Source organism: Cydia splendana, chromosome 12 (genome assembly GCF_910591565.1).
Source record: "Cydia splendana chromosome 12, ilCydSple1.2, whole genome shotgun sequence".
In the NCBI taxonomy this organism is placed as follows: Eukaryota; Metazoa; Arthropoda; class Insecta; order Lepidoptera; family Tortricidae; genus Cydia; species Cydia splendana.
Genome location: NC_085971.1, coordinates 21,248,391 through 21,273,249, shown reverse-complemented (window position 1 = coordinate 21,273,249; position 24,859 = coordinate 21,248,391). Strand labels below are relative to the sequence as shown.

Here is a 24,859-nt window from a genome sequence, read left to right as displayed (position 1 = left end):
CCCCACGACAGGACATTGGCAGCACCGGTAAGCAATAACTTGAAAAACCAAGAAATTACTTACCGTTGCCCCCGGGGCGCACCGTCCAGGTACCCTTCCCTTACCCCCAGATCACTCGGATCAAGAGGAATGAGAAGGGACCTGGCCCACTTGGAGGTTTCCTGTCCGTAGCGCCCCAACCTAACCTAACCTAACCTAACCTAACCTAACCTAACCTAACCTAACCTAACCTAACCTAACCTAACCTAACCTAACCTAACCTAACCTTTTTTTTTTTTTTTTTTTTTTTTTTTTTGTCGCAGGGGAAATGCGTTTATGCATTCACCCCCGGGCTGGGGACGCCCATTGGGGGGGTGATATGTGGGACTCGCTCCTCCCGTAACTCCCTCTGCTAGTCAGAGGGAGGGGAGGAGAATACCCACTAAAACCCCTGCGGCGTTTCCGTCTATGCCGTTATAGGGGGATGCAATGGGGTCGCGAGCATGTCACCACGGCATCCCCCCGGCAGTCCTGGCCCAGTTAACCGGGAATACCACCAGATTCGGGGAGAGTTAGCAAACGCATAACTATCTCTCCCCCGTCCCGTGTAGGGTTGTGTTATGCGGGTCCCCTACCCGCTGCCCTACTGGGGTATGCCACTGTTCAAAATGGCATACCGCCTGCGTCTCCTTCCCAGTCTTCTGCGTCGGATTGGGAGCGCATTTGGGTCTTCCTCCCGCTCTCTCTCCTTGGTCTCCTTCTGCGAGACAACGGTGTCGCAGAAGGAGACCACTGCCTCCCAGGATTTCTCGCCGTTTAGCATGGCCGCCACGACGCTGTGCAGCGAGAGATCATCCGTCCTAATGGCTGCCGCCAGCGCACTACGCTCCACGACCCAGTGATTGCACACCTCGAGGGTGTGCTGGGCCGTGTCATCCGTCTCACCACATTCATGGCAGGCTGGGGTAGGCTCGCGACCAATCCTGTGCAGGTAGTGCCCGAAGCATCCATGCCCGGTCAGCACCTGCGCCAGTCTGTACCCCACACTGCCATGTGTCCGATCCAGCCATCTGTCCAACGACGGGAGAACTGCCCCTATGGTACGGGTTCCGTAGGGAGAGTTCTCCAGGTCCTCCTTCCATTTTTCGCGCAGCCCTCTCAGCGCGATTTTGCGCGCATTTCGCACTTCTTCAGGAGCAGGGAAATTTCCTGCCTCCCTGCTCCTGATTCTCCGCATATGCGCATCGGCGAGCACCCCAGCGACCAGTTCCCAGGGTGGGGTGCCCGCCAACACACACGCTGCCGCCCATCCTACCGTCACGTACGCCCTGCAAACGCGTATGGCTACAATTCGTTGGGGCCTCCGCAGTAAGGCTTTATTGGCTGGAGTCAGTTTGTCGGCCCAGATCGGGGCCCCATAGAGGGCCATCGACCGGGCCACTCCAGCATAAAGACGTCGGCATGCGTGGGAGGGCCCGCCCACGTTGGGCAGCAGCCGTCCCAGCTCCGAAGCCGCCGTCACTATGCGGGGAGCAATTTGGCGGAAATGCTCCTCGAAATTCCACCTCCTGTCCAGTGTGAGGCCGAGATATTTGATATGGGGCCTCACCTGAACGTCCTCACCACCTATTCTAAGAGAGGTACCCGCGGGCACCCTCCATCCTCTTCTCCCGAAGACTATCACATCGGTCTTCGGGAGGGAGACCTTCAGTCCTAGGAGGCGGATTCTTAGGACTATGAGCTCCGCCGCCACTTCCGCTCTCCGCAATGCCTCTGTCAGTTCCCCGCCCCGAACGGCCACCATTGTGTCATCAGCATAACACATGAGGGCCATTCGGGGGAGCAGCACTGCACGGATGGCCCAATCGAAGCCAACGTTCCATAACAGGGGTCCAAGCACCGACCCCTGAGGAACGCCGCAGGCCATTCGTCTCTCTAGCCGTCCGTTAGGTGTATCGCAGACCACCACCCTGTCTGATAGGTAGTGGTCAACGACTCGCCTTAGGTATAGGGGCACCTCGTGATACTTGAGTGCCTCCCGAATCACCGAGTACGGGAGGGTACCGAATGCATTAGCTATGTCCAAAGACACCGCAATGGCTCCCTCCCCTCTTCTTTGGGCATCCTCACAAAAGGCCCGAAGTGCCCCCAAGGCGTCCATTGTAGACCTGCCATTCCGGAACCCATACTGGCGGTCCGAGAGATTTGGCCCCGTCTCATTTAGGTGCCGGGTGATCCGGGAAGCTACTATGCGTTCGAGCATCTTCCCGGACTCATCCAACAGCACAATGGGCCTCCATCCGGAAGGGGAATCCGCCGGTCTAGTCTCCTTCCGAAGGAGGCACACTCTACCCTCCTTCCAGCACCTTGGAAAAAGCCCATCCTTTAAGCACTGGTCAAAGATGGATTTGAGGCAGTCTCCAAGGTACTCCATCACTATAGGGATTATTTTTCCGTGTACCCCGTCCGGACCAGGAGCTTTTCTGCAGGCTCTTAATCTATGGGCCACATAGGCCATTTCACCTTCCGTCACTAGGGGTACCACCTCCGGTTCCATCAGTTCCTCCTCTCGGGGGACCACCATTGCAGGCGGGTTGAATTCTGGGGCTGGAGGAAACAGCCCCTCTAATATGTTTTGGAGGGGCCCCATTTGCATTGCATCCATAGGAGCGGCCCGGCGGAGCTTTTTCCTTACAAGTTTGTAGGGGCGCCCCCATGGGTTCTCGTCTAGAGAGGCCAAAAAGGCCGTGTGCGCCGCATCTTTCGCCTTGGCAATGGCGAGGCTCAGGGCCCCCTTGGCCTCACTTAGCGCTACGTAGTACGCGTCTAGCTCCTCCTGTGTGTGCCGTCTTCTTCGGCAGCGCGTGTATTGCCGACGTGCCGCATTGCTGGTAAGCCGTAGAGCGGCAACCTCTGGACACCACCAATATGTGGCCCTTTTCCTTCGAGGTGGCCCCGCTCTTCTCATTGAGGCGTCGCAAGTCCTCGTGAGGGAGGCCCGGAAGTCGAGGGCCATAATGTCCACGTTGGCATCGTCGGGTAGTTGCCGCCCCCATCTAACTTCTACCATAGCTGCTTCTCTGGCCGCTTCACGGTCCAGGGAGTCCAGGCTCCATTTCGGCAGGTTCCCCGCTCTTCTCGCCGGTCTGGGCTGTTGGCATTGCCGGGCTCTGGAGACCCTCATTCTGATATATAAATGGTCAGAGAGGGTCTCCGTGTCTGCTAGGACTCGCCAGTCTGCTATGCGTGCTGCCGCCACTGGGGAGGCCAGTGTGACATCGACAATTGATCCCCCCTGGCGGCGCACGCAAGTGTCGGTTGCGCCCCGGTTGACCACCTCAAGTCCGAGTCCAGTTAACCAGTCCAGGAGTACCGCTCCTCTGGGATCGGTCCTAGGGGAGCCCCAGGCAGCGCATTTGGCGTTTAGATCTCCCAGGACCATTATGGGGGAGGGAGTCGCTCCAGCTACCGCCCGTCCGAGCCTCTCCAGGTAGGCCTCAAACTCCCGCAGTGGCCTATTAGGGGAGAAGTAAACACCAATTAGTACAATATCCCCCAATTTGGCCACTACATAACCAGAGCCGCAAGCCAGTCTGGAGAGGGGCAGACCACCCATAGCCGGCGCCACAATGGCTACCGAGCCGTCCCTATCGCCTACCCAATTTGACTGCGAAGGTACATAATACGGCTCTGCCACCACGGTCGCAGCAACCCCCCACTCCGCCATGTGCTGGACCATGAGATCTTGTGCACGAGCGGAGTGGTTTACGTTACATTGGAGTACCTCAGCATCTTGTATTAGAGGCATTAATGTTCCATATGCTGTCGTTCCGTCCGATTTTCAGGTTCATTCGGTAGGGCGGCCGCGGCGTCAGCCGTGGGACCGGCAGTGCAGGCCTCCTTCCCTCTAACTGGTGGGGGGGTGCAAGCTTGTCCGCCCATCACATGTCCCGCCTTTAGTCCAGCATGGTGGCATACGGCACACCAGGGGACCGTCGCGGTGCAGTCTTTGCTCCTGTGGCCTGGTTTGCTGCACCTATAGCAGCAGCTGCCTCTATCCACCAGAGACGGGCACAAGGGCCTCGTATGTCCCGTCCCCATGCAGCGGTAACAGCGTAAGGGTAGCTGTTCCATAGCCTCCACACGTGCCGCTGACCACCCGAGCATAATGCGTCCCGCCGTAACGACCGCTTTAGCCACTGTTAGTGGGCAGCGTACAATGACTGAGCCGGATCCACTACGTGCCGTTCTTATTGTTCCAACCGTCACCTGTTCCTCCTGGCATTTGCCGCTGGCGGCAACCTCTTTTTTTAGGATCTCCGGGGTGACGGACTCGTCAAAGCCGGAGATCCTTATTTCGGCCTTTTTGACTGGCCGGTATACTTCAGCCACGTTGCCCACTAGATCGCGGAGCCGATCCACCAGGTTGTCGGCAGCCTGACTGCTCTGCGCTCCAGGAACCTCAATAATTCGCGCCCCTGTGGCCGACTTGCGCACTTTGAGGTAATCCACCCCAAGTTCCGCCAGTTTTAGCGTGGTAGCCCTTTCCATGACCGATCTGTAGTCTGTTTGAGCATCAGGCTTAAGAACTACCACGACCGCCGCCATAGCTGGGACTACTAGTTTTGGAGCCGTCGTTTGTTTCGGAGCTGGGCCCTTGCCCTTGCCCTTGCTCTTCTTGACCACCGTGGTCCACTTTTCCGGTGGGGGCGCAGGCGGCGGAACATTCGGACGAGCCGGTTCTCTTTGTGCCCTATTAGTAGGGACCGCCGGTTGGGATTTTTTGACCCTAGGCGCAGGTATAGGTCTGGTTTTGCCCTGTCCAGCCGGTGTCGGCGGCAGCTGCGGCTTTTCCGCCACTCGGGGGGCCACCCCTGGTGTTTGTTTAGACGCCGTTTGGGAGACCGGCTGAGATGCCCCCTTGTTTTTCTTATTCTTTCTGGGGGCGCTAGGCTCATCGGGTTGGTGTTCCGTCCCTTCCAGGTCCTGGTGCATCCTCTTATCGGAGGCCAGTGGAGGCCGCAGGATGGTTTCAGGCAAAAGGCGATGTTCAATGCCTTCTATGCGAGCGTTGAGTTTTTCCCCTAAGGTAACGAGCATCTCCCTTTTGAGTTTCCCCAGGCTTGCATCCATTAAAGCGGTCATCTCCTGCATCAACTTTGTCATATTAATCTCCCCAGTGGGCTCCGCGGGAAGACTCGGAGCCAGTGATTGTCGCTCCGAGAACGCTCTTCGCAGCGCTTTGGTCTCGATCTGGAGTTGTGCTAGCTGCTCTCTCATTCTCTTGTTGTCCGCTCTTAAGGAGCGGACAATCTCCGTCTCTTCTAAGGAGTCCGCTACGTCCATCAATTCCCTACAAGCTCTGTTAATGCTGCCCCATACGCTTCCTTTTAGGTTGCTGCTTTTCGCCGCCTCCTCCATTACCGTTTTTGCGCAGCGTCGCACCAGTGCCACAGGGTCTCCCCTAGCGCTGTTACTCTGCTCTTCGTCAGCGCTGGGTCTCTGGGCTGTTGCATCCGGCGGTACCAACTGCGAGGCACCCCCACGTGTCTTGTGTGGAGTGTAGTTGGAGTCCTTTCCGGGCTCCCTCTCCAACTCTTCATACTCCATCTCCTGTAGGCGGGCTTTTGCCTCATGGAGGCCAACATAGGCCCCCTTTGCCTGACCTCTTTTAGCAGTGCTCTTTTTTCGTTCAGGAGCGTCTTCGTCACTGTTGCGTTTCGGCCTTTTCAGGTTAGCCTCCTGTATATCCATAAGCGCGACATCCTCCTCTGGGCTGTCTTCGTCGTTTGAGGAGGCCCCTGATAAGCGCTTCTCGTCGTCCTCTGCCGTCCAGAATCGGAATCTGGGTCTGTTATCTGGGGAAATTGTCGGAGAGGGTGAGCGTGAATCAACCCCTCTTCCCCCCATGTATCCCCTATCTCCTTCCTTTTCTGACTCGTCACCAGAGTTTTCCCCGTTATTTTCCTTGCTTAAACAAGATTTCCCCCTCTTTCCGTCATTCTTTTCTTCACCTGTTCTGGTACCCTCTCCCTTATCCTTCTTTTTATCTTTTTTCCTCCTGTTTTGCCTGCTATTAGGTCGACTCCGGGTCCCTGCACTTGATGAGGTCTCCGATATCTCAGCATCCGATGGAGGCGCCGTCGACCTCGTTGCTTCCTCTTGAGCATTCTTAGTGGCTGATCCACGAGTGAACCGTCCCTTAGAATCTCGCGTTGGCGAACCACCACCCCTTAGCCTTAAAGTGCCCCGCTCTAAGCACTCTTCAGAACTGAGTTCCGGGCCGCTTGCGCCAACCGTCCCAACCAGGCGTCGAATCCACACTCGGGAGACGCCACCGTCCCTATCTTTTTCCGCGCCTGTAGCGCCCACCATACTAACTTCAAGGTTTGATTTGTTTTTTGTATTAAATGCCATTAGATTCCCACGAGAAGGGGAGAACATAAAACTCCACAGGGGCAGAGATCCCCGTACCCAAACTGTGGCCCTATATACACTGTGAGGTCGGGCGGTATCACAGGATTGGCCACTAGTGACTGATGCACACCCCAGCCGCTCTAAAAAGAGCACCCCCGCACGGTGAACCGCCATGCGAGGGATTGTGGTTTTTTATTGAGGTTATCTCCTCTTGACCCGGCCGACCAAGGCAAGGCCCTCGGTCCCATCAAAGGCTGCTAGACTTGACAACAACACCTTATCATTTGGGATAACGAGTTTGTGACGGTGGCCGGAGCCTGTCCACCCGGTTTCTACACTGAAAGCGGGCAGACCCGTCCTGCTCTTGATAGTGTCCCTCACTCTTCGCCTGCCCGGTATGGGTAGCCCTGTCCGGTATAGCCTAGGAGATCACGGAGACACTCCAAGAACCCCCCCCCCCCCCCCCGGGTTAACCCCGGGTGTCGGGTTATTGGCAACACCGGTAAGCAATCCCACGCAGGAGATCACTTACCGTTGCCCCCAGGGCGCACCAGCCATGAACCATTCCCTTGACTGCGAATCCGCAAGGATTAACAGAGATTGGAATGGCCCAGACCCTCGTGGAGGTTACCCGACCTAGCGCCCCAACCTAACCTAACCTAACCTAACCTAACCTAACCTAACCTAACCTAACCTAACCTAACCTAACCTAACCTAACCTAACCTAACCTAACCTAACCTAACCTAACCTAACCTAACCTAACCTAACCTAACCTTTTTTTTTTTTTTTTTTTTTTTTTTTTTTTTTTTTTTTTTTTTTTTTGACGGAGTGGGGAATGCTTTTACGCATCCCTCCCAGGCCTTGGGGAAGGCCATAATGGGGAGGGTATGTGGGACTCACTCTTTCGGCTCCCTCTCCTAGCGAGAGGGAGGGAAAGAGAATACCCACTAAACCCCACTCCGGCGTCTCACCCTCTCAGACGTTGTATGGGGGCATCATGGGCTCGCGCATTCATTCTTCCACAATGCCCCCCGTCTCTTCCCGGCATTAGGCCAGGGAACCCGCACCAAAAGAGGGGTGAATCAGGGACGCTTCTGATTCTCCCCCCAGACGTGTAGGGCCGTGCAATGTGGGCCCCAACCCACTGGCCCTACCGAGGGAGGACGCGGTTTACCGCAGCGTACTGCGCACGTCTTCTCCCTCTTCGTCTCTGCCGAAGCGGGGGCGCGTCGGCCGCGTCTTCGCGCTCCCGCTCCGCTGCCTCCTTCTGCGAGATGACCTCTTCGCAGAAGGAGACAACCGCCTTCCATTTTCTCTCGCTGCCCAGCATGGCCGCAACGACGCTGTGCAGCGAGAGATCCGTCGTTCTTATTGCTGCCGTTAGAGTACGGCGCTCCTCCTCCCAACGACTGCAGACCTCTAAAGTGTGTTGGGCCGAGTCATCAGGGTCACCGCATTCGTGACACTGGGGCCCTAATTCCCTCTCTATGTTGTGCAGGTAATGACCGAAGCAGCCGTGTCCGGTCATCACCTGCGTTGCCCTATATGATAGGGCCCCATGTTTCCTCTTCAACCATTCCTCTATATGAGGGAGGACTGCCCCTATGGTGCGTGTTCCATAAGGGGCGTCCTCCAGGCCGTCCTCCCATAGCTCTCGGAGCCTGACCTTAGCCTCTCGGTCTGCCCGCTCTGCTGCTTCTGGGTCCAAGTGCTCTCCTCGAGCCCTGGCCTCCGCCCTCAACACGTATCTCTCCGCTAGGACCTGGGCATCGAGCTCCCACGGAGGAGTGCAAGCAAGGAGACACGCCGCCGCATGGGATACTGTCGAGTAGGCCCTAATTATTCTTAGAGCCACCACCCTTTGCGGCCGCCGGAGCAGAGATTTGTTCCCACTCGACAGCCGGTCCGCCCAGATCGGGGCCCCGTATAGGGCCATACTTCTAACAACCCCCGCAAAGAGGCGGCGGCATGGGGCTCTCGGTCCTCCCACGTTGGGCAGCAGCCTACCTAGGGCGGAAGCCGCGCCCACAATTCGGGGAGCAAGTCGGATGAAATGTTCCCCGAAGTCCCACTTTCTGTCCAGGACCAGGCCAAGATATTTGATGTTGGCCTTGACCTGGACAGGTTCTCTATCCACTTGGATCGTCAAGTTGGCGGGCAGACACCATCTTTTTCCTCCGAAAACTATTGCCTCTGTTTTCGGGAGGGCCACCCTTAACCCAAGTAGTCGTATGCGGCCAATCGTCATTTCTGTGGCGACCGCCGCCCTCCTCAGGGTCTCCCCCAATTCTCTTCCCCGCACAGCCACCATTGTGTCGTCCGCGTAACATATGGTGGACATGCGGGGAAGCTGTGCCCCCCTTATGACCCAGTCATAGCCGATGTTCCACAGGAGAGGTCCTAAGACTGACCCCTGCGGAACACCGCAGGCCATTTCGCGCTCGCAACGGCCCCCTCTCATTTCGTAGAGCACTACCCTTTCAGATAGGTAGTGCTCCACGATTGTCCTCAGGTATGGAGGCATTTCGTGGTACCGAAGTGCCTCCTTAATCACAGTATACGGGAGGGTGCCGAAAGCATTGGCGATGTCAAGTGACACCGCCACGACACCCTCTCCTCTTCCCGCCGCATCTTCACTAAATTCCCTCAGAGAGGAAAGTGCGTCCATCGTGGACAGCCCCGCCCGAAACCCAAACTGCCTGTCACTGATGTTCGGGCCGGTGTTCCTGAGGTGTTGGAGAATGCGGCCAGCGAGGATGCGTTCCAACATCTTTCCGACCTCGTCCAGGAGTACTATAGGCCGATATCCGGAGGGACTGTCCGGCGGGCGGCCCTCCTTCCTGAGGAGGCATAGCCTACCCTCTTTCCAGCATCTTGGAAAACGGCCCTCTTTTAGGCAATCACTGAAAAGTTCCTTAATCCGATTTCCGAGATGCTTTAGTACGATAGGGAGGACCTTCCCATGTACCCCGTCAGGCCCAGGAGCCTTTTTACATCCTCTTAGGCGGATGTCTACCCTCGTCATCTCTTCATCGGAGACCTCGGGGATCTCCATCGGACCTACCGGTTCTGCCAAGGGGACCGACATTACCGGCGGCGTAAAGTCGGGCGCCGGCGGGAAGAGGCCCTCCACTATTCGCGTGAGGAGTTCCGGCTCTAGGGAGTCCATGGGAGGGGCATGTTTCATCTTGTTGCGTACAAGCTTGTACGGTCGCCCCCATGGATCCCGGTCTAGAGTGGCCAGGAATTCCTCTCTCGCCTCATCCTTTCTTTTGGCGATTGCCAGGTTGAGAGCCTCTTTTGCCGTTTTGAGGGCCTGGTACGTTGCCTCCTCCTCCTCCTCAGTATGCCTCCTCCGTCGACATCGATTGAATGCGCGGCGGCACGCGTTACTGGTGATACGGAGGGCCGCGATTTCCTCCGACCACCAGTACACCCTCCTCCTTGCTGTAGGTCGTCCGGCGCGTGGCATTGCTGCGTCACATATCGATTGTAAACTTTCGCGGAGGCGTGAGGCACGCTCATCCACTCCTAGCGCTACTGGAGGAGGATTATTCCATGCCTCAACCATTGCGGCTTCGTCCGCCATCTCGCGGTCCAGCTTTGTTATGGTCCACTTAGGGAAACCATTTCTTCTTCGGCCGGGCATCGGTGGGACTACCGGCGCATTGTGGACCCTCATTTGTATATAGTGGTGGTCGGAGAGGGTCTCCACCTCCTCCAGGACCCGCCAATTCGTTATACGCGCGGCGATGGCAGGGGTCGCAAACGATATGTCGACGATAGACCCCCCCTGCCGTCGCACGCAAGTATTAGCGTTGCCCTGGTTCAGGACAGCCAAGCCCGTCGCCACCGCCCAATCCCTTAGGGCAGCTCCCTTTGGGTTTGTGAGGGGCGAGCCCCAAGCCTCACTTTTGGCGTTAAAATCGCCCAATACGAGCACCTGGCTAGGGCTCGCTCTCCTCACAATATTTCCGATCTCTTCCAGGAATCGCTCAAAATCGCGAAGCGGTTTATTGGGGGAGAAGTAGCTCGCTACAACTACAGTTTCACCCCATTTTGCCGCTGCGTATCCCCGGCCTCGGGTTATTGGCGTAAGGGGCGGAAACTCACCCACCGCCGGTACTACCATGGCCACCCTGCCGTCTGTGGCCCCTACCCAGTTTGTCTGGGGAGGAACAAAATATGGCTCCGCCACCACCGCTATGGAGATGCCCCACTCCGCTGTGAATTGCATAAGCAGATCTTGAGCACGAGCGGAGTGGTTGACATTACACTGTAAGATGTCCAGATGCGGGTGTACTGGCATTAAATATCCATATTTTGTCCCTCACAGGCCGGTTGGTCGGCGTTACGCATTGGAGGGGCTCTTTGGGTCTTCAGAAGAGCCTCTTTGCCTTTTGCTGGTGGGGGCGCACACGAAAAGCCACCCATTATGTGCCCCGCTGGACGTTTGGCCGCATGACACACCGAGCAAAAGGCAGCCTCCACCTTGCAGTCCGCCATCCTGTGGTCCGGCCTGCTACACCGGAAGCAGAGGCTGCTCCTGTCCACTGGCGATGGGCACAGTGCCCTGGTGTGCCCCGTGCCCATGCACCTGAAGCACCTCATCGGTGTCGGGTCCAGCGCCACTACCAGGGCCGAGGACCATCCTACTAGTATTCGACCCGCTGCGGTGACCCTCTTGGCTGCCGTTATAGGGCACTGTGCCAGGGCCGACCCTGTCCCATTATATTGGGCCCTAATTGTTCCCACCTTTATTTCACTTAGTGGGCATTCGCCCAATTGAGCGATTGCTCCCGCGATCGCCTCCTGAGTGGCTGCCTCATCTAGACCCGAAATGCGTAGGTCCGCCATTTTGGTGGGCCTATATACTCGGGCTTCCTTTCCGATCACCTCCGTGATTTTCCGACAGAGTTCGTCGGCCGCCCTGCCATTGTCCGACCCGGACACCTCAATAATCCTGGCTCCAGCAGCTGTTTTGCGGACCTTGACGTGCTCTAGACCCACATCAGCAAGGTTCACCGATGTGGTGGCCTTAGACATGATTGAGGCGTATGTCGCCTCAGACTCCGGCTTCAAGGCCACCACGATCGCAGCTGTGGAGGGCACAACCAGCTTTCGTGGGCCCGCAGGTGCCGGTTTCCGGGCCGGAGCGGCAGGGGGGGAAGAAGGCTTGGCGGATTTGCCAGATTTGCCCTTTTTGACAACCTGCGTCCAAGACTCAGCAGGCTGCTGTGTTGTTGTTGCCGGCTGTGAGGGTGGGGAGGCACTGGGCTCCTTCGCCGTCTTCTGCCTGGGAGCAGAGTTAGCCCTCTTCTTGGTCGCTGGTGCCGCTGGTGCCGAAGGCTGGGCCGTAGGGGCTTTAGGCTGCCTAATAGGCGGCGCACGTGTCACTGTCCTTGAGGGCGCCCCAGAGAGAAGTTCCGGCTGGGGTGTGGGCTGGCTTGCAGTCACCTTATTCCTGTCCGCCGCGAGAGGGGGGCGGGGGAACGGCTCAGGGGAATAGCCCGTGCGGGCCGAGATCATGTTTCCCATAGTAATTGTAAGGTCCCGCTTCAGGTCCTCCTTCAGTTCCTTAAGGGCCTCCTTGAGGGCCTCAGCGAAGCCCGTCGGGGACTGGTCGAATTGAGCCGTCGGGGCCTGTGCTAGGGGCTGGGTCTCCCTCTCAGAGAAAGCTCTACGAAGGGCCTTCATCTCGGTCTGACATTGGGCAAGTTGCTCCCGCATTCTCTTATTATCAGCCTTTAAGGCACGCAATTCCTCGTCCTCTTGTCTATCTGCCAGGCAGTCAGTGGCCGCCAAGATGTCCCGGCAGGCCTGGTTCATTTTACCCCAGACTTGTCCATTTAGGTTGCCGGATTTCCCGGCAGCCTGTAGGACAATCTGGGTCGCCTCCCGCACTATTTCAATGTAGTCCGTCCCTGTGTATAGGGGCGGGCTGCGATCTCTCATTTGTTGACTTGGAGACGGGGACGGGGTCAGCATCCGCGGCTCCTTATCCCCCTTCTTCTTGTTGTCCCCCTGGGACCTTGTCTGGAGGGGGGGAAAAGGGAGGACCACCCCCTTTCCCTCCTGGCTGTCCAGCACCTCCAAGAGGAAGTCTTCCTTATGGGCCCTCAGTCTAGCCTTGGCTGCTGCCAGGCCAGTAAAGTGGCCTTTGGAGGCTTTCTTCACCATGGCCTTGGCCCTACCCCTCAGCGCGGTGCTAATTTTAGGCCCGCTCCCAACGTGAGCCTCATATTCCAGGTCCTGGTTCCCCTCATGGGGCCTCTTGTTGGAGGCGGCCTCAGCCATGTCCTGGCCCTCCATAGGTTCCTCCCAGTTGGGCGAGGTCGGAGAACCCAGCCCTAAAGCCCCTTTATGGGGCCCCGTGATTGGAGCCCCCTCCGGATTCAACCCCTTCGCGGGGTTATCCATATATTTGCCACGCGAAAACCACCCCTTATGGGTGGAATTCGCCCAAAAAAGGTGAAAAACCCAAAAACCTAACCTAACCTAACTATTTTGGTCAAGTGCGAGTCGCACCAGATCCAAAACAGCAAAAACAAACTTAAAATTATTTTATGCGATGGACTGTAGCGTCACTCCTGGTTGAGCTACAGATCTCGAACCAAAGTCTAAAAATAGCTCTAAGTATGCGCTATCTACTAATAATTTTTTCAACTAAAAATATTTAATATTTTACAATTTATTAAATTTCCAACACGAAAACCAACTTATATTTGCGTTTAGCGACGCCGCAAATTTTGAAATAGCAATCTATTAAAAAATTAATAACTTCTAAACTATACACTCTAAAAATATAATTCAAACGGATTTGAATTCCCTACAATTAGCTTAATCTAAATAACCTAACACAAAAAATTTATTTACACAAGAACAGAAGATATGATTTTTTGAAACTGAAATCTCCTAACGTCGTCAACCGCAAATGGGGTAAACTTTTTACTGAATGTGTGAACTTTGAACTCCAGTATCTCCTGAACCAAAAGTCGGATCGATATGGGGAAAATAGCTCCTTGTAGAGCAAAAAGCCGACCCAATTACCAAATTAACAGACGTAAAGAAAAAAGAAAGACTAAATGGATGTGAATTTTTCAAAGTGAAAAAGTGCCTGAAGGGAAAAAGTGAATTTATATGTAAAGTGAAAGAAATTGAAAATAGTATAGAAATCTAGGGAAAAGCTGGGAAAGAACAACGGTATAAAATAGAACTCAATTAACTTTATCTCACCACAAAAATTCGCAAAATTACCTCACTTCTACCTCTAACCTAACCTAACCTAACCTAACCTAACCTAACCTAACCTAACCTAACCTAACCTAACCTAACCTAACCTAACCTAACCTAACCTAACCTAACCTAACCTAACCTAACCTAACCTAACCTAACCTAACCTAACCTAACCTAACCTAACCTAACCTAACCTAACCTAACCTAACCTAACCTAACCTAACCTAACCTAACCTAACCTAACCTAACCTAACCTAACCTAACCTAACCTAACCTAACCTAACCTAACCTAACCTAACCTAACCTAACCTAACCTAACCTAACCTAACCTAACCTAACCTAACCTAACCTAACCTAACCTAACCAGTCACGCACCCCCCAGCGTCGAAGCAACAGCGATTCCGCAAAGCTCCGCAGGAAAAAATTCGTGGAAGTGGCAATTTTAGACCTATCGCAGTGAAAGTGGTGTTGGTGTACGCGTAATTGCAAGACCTATACAGTGCAAATAAGTGCTTAACCCACGGATCACAGTGCGAAGGAGAATTGGCCGAAAACCTCAAATTTAGAGGTTATAAACCACAAAAACGCTGTCTGCGGCGCGCCTGGTCGCTGCAACCCACACGTGCGATACGTCGTCAGAAGCGCCTTGACGAGTTCTACACGACGACACTTCAGCGACATCTGGGAGACGCACCGTCGAGGCACAATCATCAAAAAAAACAAGTACCACGTGGTGGCGTGGTCAGCGATCCAGAGGCGTGCGGCAAAATTTGACGACACACCAAGAAGCGGCTCATCACCTGAAGTGTTACGGTAAAATTTTTAAAATTTTTGGACTTATACTTTTTGAGAAATTGACTTTTTAAAATTCGAAATTTGATCGGAAATATCTCGGAAACTTCAGTCAGACCATATACTTTTTAAAGTGAAACCTTGTGCGCGCTAGCTGGGAGACTACATCTTTTAAGTTTGAACATTTTTTGGACATTTTAAGTTAGAAAAATTTTGAGTTTTCGAAAAATTTCGAAAAATACTGATTTTGTATATTTTTTGTTCGTGACTAAATTGGATTATTATTGTGTATTATAGCTGTGTATTTTCTGTAAATTTTAAAATTTTTTGTGTATTTTTATGTCAAGCGGTTCCGTAGATATCCATTTTTAACCCTTTTTTGGCCATAAATCCTAAATTAATAATAATTATAGTTTTTTCCCACTTATACTAGATATAAAACAGGTATTTCACCCCGGGAAAGCGGAAACGCGGACCCCGTAGCATTCGAATTGACCGGAAACCGAAAAACCGCCATTTTGTTTTTTCGGGTATTAAATTTCAAATTGTAATTTCTCGGTAACCGCTTGACGTAGAAAGGTCGGATTTTCACCTCAGGTATTATTTTTAGGACAGAAACCAACTTTTCCTGGTTTCAGGTGAAAATCTTGAAAAAATTTTCTAAGTGTTGGGACCACTTTTAATTGACAGAGGGGATAAGGAAGATAGCAGGGAAGAAAACCCGAAATCTCTCCGGCTACTGGTTCCCGAGATATCGGCCCTCAAACATCAAGTTTGACAGCTCGGCGGCCATCTTGCCGTTTTTCAAGTTGCCATATCTCGGCAACCCGGGGGCCTGGAGACTCGCGGTTTCTTCCCTGGAGGATAGAGCAGGCACATCCACCACCTTCAATTCTTTTCAGGAAGTTTCGGGCGTTTTTAAGTCCGAAAATTCCTGAAAATTTTTGACGCCTGAAAGTGGTCTCACCCGACAGTTTAGGTTAAGTTTAGTATACCAGCCCAAAATCTGGGTTTTCTGCGACCCCGGGAACGGGAGATATCAGCGGTCAAAGTTGAACTTTGACAGTTCTCGCCGCCATCTTGGAAAGGTTCAAACCAAGATATCTCCCAAACGGTAAGTCGTAGAGGACCGGGGTTTTTTGCAGGGATATAGGCACGAGCTCCTCTGCGTGGGTACTCACACTTCAGAATCTCTACAGAACTTTCAGGACAAAAAATTTTCAAAAAATTTTCGGTCCTGAAAGTTAGCCCAGGGGATAGAGCTCGTCGAGCACAGTAAAACGAGCCCAAGCACGGAAAAATTGGGCCATCGGTTCCCGAGTTACAGCAAGATACCAGATTTAAAACCGGTTTTGGAGACCGATACCAGAAACTTTACAGCGCCACTGCTCGGGAACTCCTGGGACTAGGATAGCCGTGTTTGGTATCGTTAGAAAGGGCTCGGGGAGATCTACCTTTTGGACATAAAAATTCGGCTCTAGGTAGAGTTCAAAAATTTTTTGGTCAAAGTGAGTGTCATTTCTTAGATTTAAGCGATTGCTGTTTATATATACAGTTATATTAGTTTTAAGTTGATAGTAGAGTCTGCGACTCTACACTTGTAAAATAATATTTGACTCTACATTTTAGAAAAAATTTTATTTGTGTTCCTTTCCATTCTTACAACCCTCTTTACAATCTGACGGCGAATACGATCGCCAGAGCGCCACCTCCCCTTTACAGAGGCGGCAAACTTCACGATAAGTCGGGAGAGCCCCGACAAGGAGACAAGCGGTTCTCGCAAAGCGTACTTATACAGTTCGCGAAACTTCTGTAGGATCGTCTAAGGCTAAGGCACCACCACCGCAAAAAGAAGAAGTAGATGTTTGGATTCCGCACCCCTGTCAAAATGGCCGGAAACCAGGCGAACGACGGTGGCGAACCATCGAAGGTGAGGCGCAGCATCGGCGAATGGGAGGCCTCAGGAAAACAAAAACAAGGGCAGAGCCCCACAGCGGCTCCCCCGCCGGCCAAGGAAGTCTTGGAGGTCCCTGGTAAAGACCTCCCAAAATTGACAAGCCCCCAAGGGCAACGAGTTGTACAAGTGAAAGTTGGAGAGGCAAAAACTTCACCAATTACCTGCATAAAAACCGCCGAGGCCAGGAGACTAATGGAAAAAGCGAAAAACCAATTAGACCTTTCCGGCAACATTAAAAAGGAAATGAAGGCCTCGGTGAAAGAAATTATTGAAAAACTCTACAAGCTGGTGAAGGACTTGGAGCTCGAGAAAAAACGCCTAGAGATGCCTCGACCCAGTTCAGCAACAACCCCAAAGCTGACCAACACAGCAAACACCACATTCACAGTCACTCCGGAGCCGGACCAATGCTTTCCTAAGAACATTCTGACAAAGCTGGAAGAGCAAACCAAGCTCATAGAAGAGAACGGCAGAAAAATGGACGAGCTGAGGGCCTCGATGGAGACCCAAAAGGAGACCCTTGGGAGGATGGCGACAACAGCGACATACGCAAGCGTAGCGGCGGCGTCCCCAAACTCGGCACCTGGTGCAGGACCAACCTTAAGAAGAGGTACCCTGCACTCAGTGGTCGTTACCTCCAAGGATGAAACTGAAACGGGAGACGAGGTCCTCGACAAGATTAGGAAAGCGGTAGACGCGAAGGACGGGTGGATTACGGTGGAAAGAGTCAGAAAGGCGAAGGATAGGAAAGTTGTGATGGGACTGGCAACTAAAGAAGAGAGAGACAAGATCAAGGACAGGCTGACCAGAGAGGGAGCAAACCTCGTGGTTGAGGACGCGGAGAATAAGGACCCACTTCTGATCCTTAGGAACGTCCTCACTATAAACTCTGATGACGACATAGTGAGGGCCTTAAGGAACCAGAACAGGAGCATTTTCCGCGACCTCGATGACAGAGAACTCAGGGTCGAGGTCAAGTATAGAAGGAGGACGCGAAACCCACACACTTGTCATGTGGTGGCTAGCGTCTCTCCTATAATATGGCAAAGGGCGACAGGGGTGGGAACTGTCCACGTGGACCTCCAGCGTATAAAGGTCGAAGATCAGACGCCGTTGGTGCAGTGCACACGCTGCCTGGGCTTCGGCCATGGCAAGCGATATTGCACTGCAACAGCGGACTTATGCAGTCACTGTGGCGGCCCCCACCTGCGTGCTGAGTGTGCCGATTGGCTCGCGAAAGTGCCACCGAAGTGCCGGAACTGTTCTAAGGCAGACATGAGTGACACGGAGCACAACGCGTTTAGCCTGGTATGCCCGACACGTAAGAGATGGGACGAGATAGCAAGGTCCAGTGTGGCATATTGCTAAAGGCGTCCCAGGAAACCCAATATATTACCAGCTTGTCCAAGCTAACCTGCAGCGGAAAAAACTTGCCACTGAGGAGCTGTATGCGGAGGCGAAACAGCGAGGCATTGCTGTCGCGCTTCTGCAGGAGCCCTACGTGGGGGGGGCAAAAACAACAAGAAGCTACAATGGAGTACGGGTCTTCCAGGGCACAGGCGCGGGGGAGGGACCAGTTAAGGCTGCAATCGCCGTCTTTGATGGCAACATTAAGATAACGCAATACCCGAAACTCACCACCGACAATGTAGTAGTGGTGAGCGTCCAAACCAGTGCCTGGGAAGTTATACTCGTCTCCTTGTACCTCGAACCTGACCAACCCATGGAGCCCCACCTCGAGCAGCTAGAGAAAATAGCAAAAGAATTAGAACCGCGAAGGTGGATAATAGGTGGTGACTTCAATGCAAAAAGCACCTGGTGGGGCAGCCCTGTAGTGGATGGCAGGGGCGAACAGCTGTCCAACACACTAGACGAGCTTGGCTTGCATATTTTAAACAGGGGAGACACTCCAACATTCGACACTACCAGGGGCGACAGACACCTTACAAGTTACGTGGATGTGACGGCCTGCTCCATTGACATATTAGACCTTGTGGACGATTGGAGAGTAGATCAAGGACTAACAAGCTCGGACCACAATGGCATCTTATTCAAGGTGAAGCTTACAAAACTAGTTGGCATAACGGTGCACAGGACGACAAGAAAATTTAACACCAAGAAAGCTAATTGGTCTGAGTTTCATGCGAAACTCAAACAATTGCTGTTAGAATACAAAATCGAAAAATCCGAAATAGAAAACATAGACAATAATACCCAAATAGAAAAAACAGTACATGAATTCAATACTGCAATACATGAGGCCTGTGAATCGTCAATGCCCAAAAAGAAAACAGTACAGCGACTTACCTTGCCATGGTGGTCCGAGACACTCGCAAAAATGAAGAAAGAGGTCGCTACCAAGAAACGCAGGATAAGGTGTGCCGCCCCCGTCCGGAGGTCGATAGTAGTCGCAGAATATGTAAAGCACAAGGAGGAGTATGAACTGGCAGCTGCTAAAGCTCAGGTGGACAGCTGGAAAGAGTTCTGTCACAAACAAAGCAGGGAAGGGGTCTGGGAAGGTATCTACCGGGTGATTGGAAGAACCGCACGTAGGGAAGAAGACTCACCGCTAGAGAGGGACGGGGTGGTACTTGATGCGAAAAGCTCGGTGCGCTTGCTGGCGGAAACCTTTTATCCAAAGGACTGTACAGACAGCGACAACATCTACCACCGCACAGTGAGGGAGAGAGCCAGCGTTGCTAACAACGGTGAGCAAGAAAGTATAACATGCGAACCGTCCTTCACTATGATGGAACTAAAACGAGCCTACGATTCTTTCAACCCAAAGAAAGCCCCCGGGGAGGAAGGTTTTACTGCAGACATTTGCCGTCATGCCATAGAAGTCGACCCACATGCCTTCAAGGCGCTACTTAACAAATGCCTTAAACAAGGATATTTCCCTGAAGCCTGGAAAACCGCAACAGTAGTCGTCCTCCGTAAACCCGGTAAAGGAGATTACACGAAGCCTAAATCATATAGGCCAATAGGATTGCTACCTATCCTGGGTAAAGTTTTCGAAAAGATGGTGGTGGCCAGACTTAAATTCCACCTACTACCTCGAATGAGTCACAACCAGTACGGATTCATGCCACAGCGCAGCACCGAGGACTCCCTTTATGTCTTAATGAAATATATAAAAAGCAAACTGCACCAAAAGAAGATAATTACACTAATATCACTCGACATAGAGGGAGCCTTCGATGGTGCTTGGTGGCCGGCTATAAGGACCCGTCTGACAGATGAAAACTGTCCAGTCGAACTAAGACGCGTGATTGATAGTTACCTCACGAACCGAAGGGTGACTGTCAGATATGCCGGGGAGCAATACAGCCTGGACACCACCAAAGGATGCGTGCAGGGGTCGATAGCGGGTCCCATCCTTTGGAACTTGCTTCTGGACCCACTATTAAAAAGCTACGAGCACAAGGGATACTACTGTCAGGCATTTGCGGACGACGTCGTGCTTGTCATTGATGGGGACACTGCCCTAGAAATAGAAATGCGCGCAAACGCTGCTCTCAGCCATGCTCAGGAGTGGGGAGTCAAAAATAAACTTCGATTTGCACCACACAAAACAAACGCCATGGTAATCACGCGGAGGCTTAAGTATGACACCCCTCGACTGAGTATGGGTGGGACTAGCATAGCCATGACAAAAGAACTAAAAATACTAGGAGTAACCATCGATGACAAGCTGACGTTCAACAGCCACGTCTCGAATGTCTGCAGAAAGGCAATAGCAGTGCACAAGCAACTGTCGAGGGCTGCAAAGACGGAATGGGGGCTTCATCCTGAAGTAGTCAAAATAATATATGTGGCAACTATAGAACCGATAGTGCTGTATGCCGCTAGCGTGTGGGCGCACGCTGCGAATAAACTGGGTATACAAAAGCAGCTGGCAGTAGTGCAACGTGGAGTGGCACAGAAAATCTGCAAAGCCTACCGTACTGTCTCCCTGAACTCAGCGCTGATTCTGGCAGGGATACTCCCTCTAGACCTCCGAGTACGAGAGGCGGCTCTATTGTATGAAGCCAAGCGAGGCGAGTACTTACCTGACTCAATACCTGACGATAGGGAGATTGAACGGATGGCACCGGCAATAGAAATGCCCCACCCCGCAGAGCGCGAAGAGTTGGGAGTGGTTCGCCTGGTAAACCTAGATGATGTGAACTCGAACAGTGAATTCGAAGTACGAATATTCACCGATGGTAGCAAAATTGGGGGCGGTGTCGGGGCCTCACTTTCTATTTGGAAGGGAGAAACCGAAACTAAAGCCCACAAGCTTGCCCTGTCAAAATACTGCACCGTCTACCAGGCCGAGCTACTTGCTCTCTGTAAAGCCACAAGAGAAGCAAATAAATATGCCGAAAAATCGTTTGGAATCTACAGCGACTCTATGGCGGCCCTCCAAACAGTACAAAACCACAGTTGTCTTCACCCCCTAGCAGTAGAAGCCAGGGAGAATTTAAAAGCCATGTCTCTCCAGGGTAAAGTAGTTACTCTACACTGGATTAAAGCTCATGCAGGGTTAGAGGGCAACGAGCGGGCTGACGAGCTGGCGAAGGGAGCAGCTGTAGGCTCCAAGCGAAAGCCGGACTACGACCACTGTCCGGTCTCGTTCGTCAAGCGTAGCATTCGCATGTCAACGCTTGACGAGTGGAACCAGAGGTACAAATCTGGCGAAACGGCATCCATAACAAAACTTTTCTTCCCAGATGCAGTAAAGGCATATAGGATGACAAAGAAATTCACACCAACAAATTTGAAAACACAACTGATGACGGGGCACGGTGGGTTCTCCGAATACTTGAACCGATTCAAGTGCAAGGAGAGCCCGTCGTGCATCTGCGATAGTAACAAACAAGAAACGGTGCCGCATATATTGTTCGAATGCCCAGTTTTTGGCAAAGAAAGGTTCGAAATAGAGCAAAAAACCAAATTTGACATAACTGCCGCCAACCTGCAAAATATTATGAACAGCACAGAGATGGAAAATTTCTTAGAATTCTGCCTGCAAATTGTAAAGAAGGTTGTACAAAGAAACAAAACTAGATAGAAATATATGTTTTTAAAATATATTGAGTATATTTAAGAAAAACATATGTAAAATAGATAGACAAACATTAAGAAACTAGAGCAAAATATGAAACTGATGAGATCTAAACATATAAAGTACAAGTATAAATAAAAGCGAACTGTTATGTTAAATATAAGATAAAAATGTAAATTCATTATAAGAAAATGTAATAGTCTGTAATGTTAACATAAGATGAAAATTAAAGTAATCATAAGAAAAACTGTAATAGATAAATAAGAAAAATGTAATAGTAAAATAGACAACATAACAAGATAACAAATAAAGAAAACCCCCTGTCGTATCCTTTTATTTGTCCTAAATAAGAAATTAGGCGATAGGTGGGACTCTACCCACAACAGGAACGAAAGAGATGAATGAAAGAAAGAAAAAGTATGCTGAATGGAAGTACGAGAAGCATGAAAAGCGAGAACTGGTATGCATGAGAACCGCTAGATACAATTTCCGATCACGTCGGAGGCGACAGAAAAAAAAAAAAAAAAAAAAAAAAAAAAAAAAAAAAAAAAAAAAAAAAAAAAAACCTAACCTAACCTAACCTAACCTAACCTAACCTAACCTAACCTAACCTAACCTAACCTAACCTAACCTAACCTAACCTAACCTAACCTAACCTAACCTAACCTAACCTAACCTAACCTAACCTAACCTAACCTAACCTAACCTAACCTAACCTAACCTAACCTAACCTAACCTAACCTAACCTAACCTAACCTAACCTAACCTAACCTAACCTAACCTAACCTAACCTAACCTAACCTAACCTAACCTAACCTAACCTAACCTAACTCAAAACCTAACCTAACTCAAAACCTAACCTAACTCAAAACCTAACCTAACTCAAAACCTAACCTAACTCAAAACCTAACCTAACTCAAAACCTAACCTAACTCAAAACCTAACCTAACTCAAAACCTAACCTAACTCAAAACCTAACCTAACTCAAAACCTAACCTAACTCAAAACCTAACCTAACTCAAAACCTAACCTAACTCAAAACCTAACCTAACTCAAAACCTAACCTAACTCAAAACCTAACCTAACTCAAAACCTTTTTTTTTTTTTTTTTTTTGACGCAGGGGAAATGCATTTATGCATCCACCCCGGGCTGGAGAGGCCCATTGTGGGGGTGGTATGTGGGACTCGCTCCTCCCGTAACTCCCTCTGCTAATCAGAGGGAGGGGAGGAGAATACCCACTAAAACCCCTGCGGCGTTACCCTCTCTGCCGTTATAGGGGAGCATAGTGAGGTCACTAATATTCTACCACGATGCTCCCCCGGCCGCCCCGGCTGTTCACCGGGGGCACCCTCAGATTAGAGGAGGAGGGATTGTGTAACGCTACAACCCCTCCTCGAGCGTGTAGAGCCTTATTTACGGGTCCCCAGCCCGCAGCTCTACTGGGGAATCAAGGCATTGACGAATTGCCGCCGCCTGACTCCCCTCCGTCTTTGTCGTAGCGGATGCGCATCGGCTCTGTCCTCGCGCGCCCGCTCCGCTTCTTCCTTCTTTCTCATTACCTTTTCGCAAAAGTTATGGAACGCCGCCCAGGATCTCTCGCTGACTAGGATTTTTGCTACTATATTGTGCAGCGAGAGATCATCCACGTTCAGGGCCATTTCCAGCTCCCATCTCTCAGGAGCCCAGGTTGGGCATTCCACCATCGTGTGGTAGGCAGTGTCGTCTTCGTACCCGCAGTGGTGACAAACCGGCGAAGGTTCCCTCCTTATTGTGTACAGGTAATGACCGAAGCAGCCGTGTCCAGTCATTACCTGCACTTGTCTGTACGTAAGGGTACCACTTTTTCGGTCTAGCCAGCTGTCAAAAGATGTGAGGAGCGCCGCTATGGTATACGTACCATAGGGCTCGTCCTCCAGCTGGCTTTTCCAACGATCTCTCGCTCTCTTCTTTTCAGCATCAAGCCGAGCCTCCAACTCCCTGGGAGCCAGACGCTCATCGGCGATGCGTAACTCCGTCCGCTGGTTGTACCTCTCGGCCAGGAGTCGGGCGTCAAGCTCCCACGGTATGGTGCCGGCGAGGGCGCAAGCGGCTGCGTGCCCTATGGTCTTGTACCCTCTTATGATGCGTTGCGCAATCACTCTCTGCGGCCTTCGGAGGAGGGTCCTCGTTTTGCTGTTAAGCCTCCCGGCCCATATAGGTGCCCCGTATAGTGCCATGCTGCGAACGACGTTCGCATATAGGCGTCGGCATGGAGCTTGGGGGCCTCCTACATTGGGCAATAGTCTGCTCAGCGCCGAGGCGGCACCAACGAGCCGAGGAACCAGGTTGGTAAAATGTTCCTCGAACTCCCACTTGCTGTCCAAGACTAGGCCCAAGTATTTGATGTGGGCCCTCAGGGGGACCGCCTCACCCCCAACCTAACTCAAAACCTAACCTAACTCAAAACCTAACCTAACTCAAAACCTAACCTAACTCAAAACCTAACCTAACTCAAAACCTAACCTAACTCAAAACCTAACCTAACTCAAAACCTAACCTAACTCAAAACCTAACCTAACTCAAAACCTAACCTAACTCAAAACCTAACCTAACTCAAAACCTAACCTAACTCAAAACCTAACCTAACTCAAAACCTAACCTAACTCAAAACCTAACCTAACTCAAAACCTAACCTAACTCAAAACCTAACCTAACTCAAAACCTAACCTAACTCAAAACCTAACCTAACTCAAAACCTAACCTAACTCAAAACCTAACCTAACTCAAAACCTAACCTAACTCAAAACATAACCTAACTCAAAACCTAACCTAACTCAAAACCTAACCTAACTCAAAACCTAACCTAACTCAAAACCTAACCTAACTCAAAACCTAACCTAACTCAAAACCTAACCTAACTCAAAACCTAACCTAACTCAAAACCTAACCTAACTCAAAACCTAACCTAACTCAAAACCTAACCTAACTCAAAACCTAACCTAACTCAAAACCTAACCTAACTCAAAACCTAACCTAACTCAAAACCTAACCTAACTCAAAACCTAACCTAACTCCGAACCGTACCTAACCTCTATAAAACTTAAATGTCTAAGTAGATCTAGGGAAAATCTTAATAGCGTGTTCTATCTCTGTGTAATTAAATAAAAAGTGCCATCTACCGATCATCATTTTAACTGATTTTATCTTGTTGCTTGTTGTTTCTTTGCTGCTAGTCGGTTACTTGCGCCAGATGGGATCGCCAGTATCGCTACTCGCCACTAGAGTAGGGTTGCCATACGTCCCGGTACGCCGGGACATGTCCCGGTTTGAAGCATGGTGTCCCGGTGTCCCGGCCGATAAGCAAATCGTCCCGGTTTAAAAATCATAGATATTTAGTAGGGGGCTGGACTTGGTACCAACTATATACCAACAATAAACACGACTAAC

At 51.5% G+C, this 24,859-nt stretch overlaps 2 protein-coding genes across 2 annotated transcripts; one reads left to right on the top strand and one right to left on the bottom strand.

Annotated features, from left to right (window-relative positions):
- Window positions 1-10,705: 10,705 nt before the first annotated feature.
- LOC134795904 (uncharacterized) lies at window positions 10,706-12,817 on the bottom strand. Its single transcript, XM_063767835.1, has one exon. The coding sequence runs from the start codon at window positions 12,815-12,817 to the stop codon at window positions 10,706-10,708; it is 2,112 nt and encodes a 703-aa protein (XP_063623905.1).
- A 3,496-nt stretch (window positions 12,818-16,313) lies between these two features.
- Window positions 16,314-21,438, top strand: LOC134795903 (uncharacterized). Its single transcript, XM_063767834.1, has 2 exons — window positions 16,314-17,690; window positions 17,782-21,438. The coding sequence occupies exons 1-2, from the start codon at window positions 16,314-16,316 to the stop codon at window positions 21,436-21,438; spliced, it is 5,034 nt and encodes a 1,677-aa protein (XP_063623904.1).
- Window positions 21,439-24,859: the final 3,421 nt, after the last annotated feature.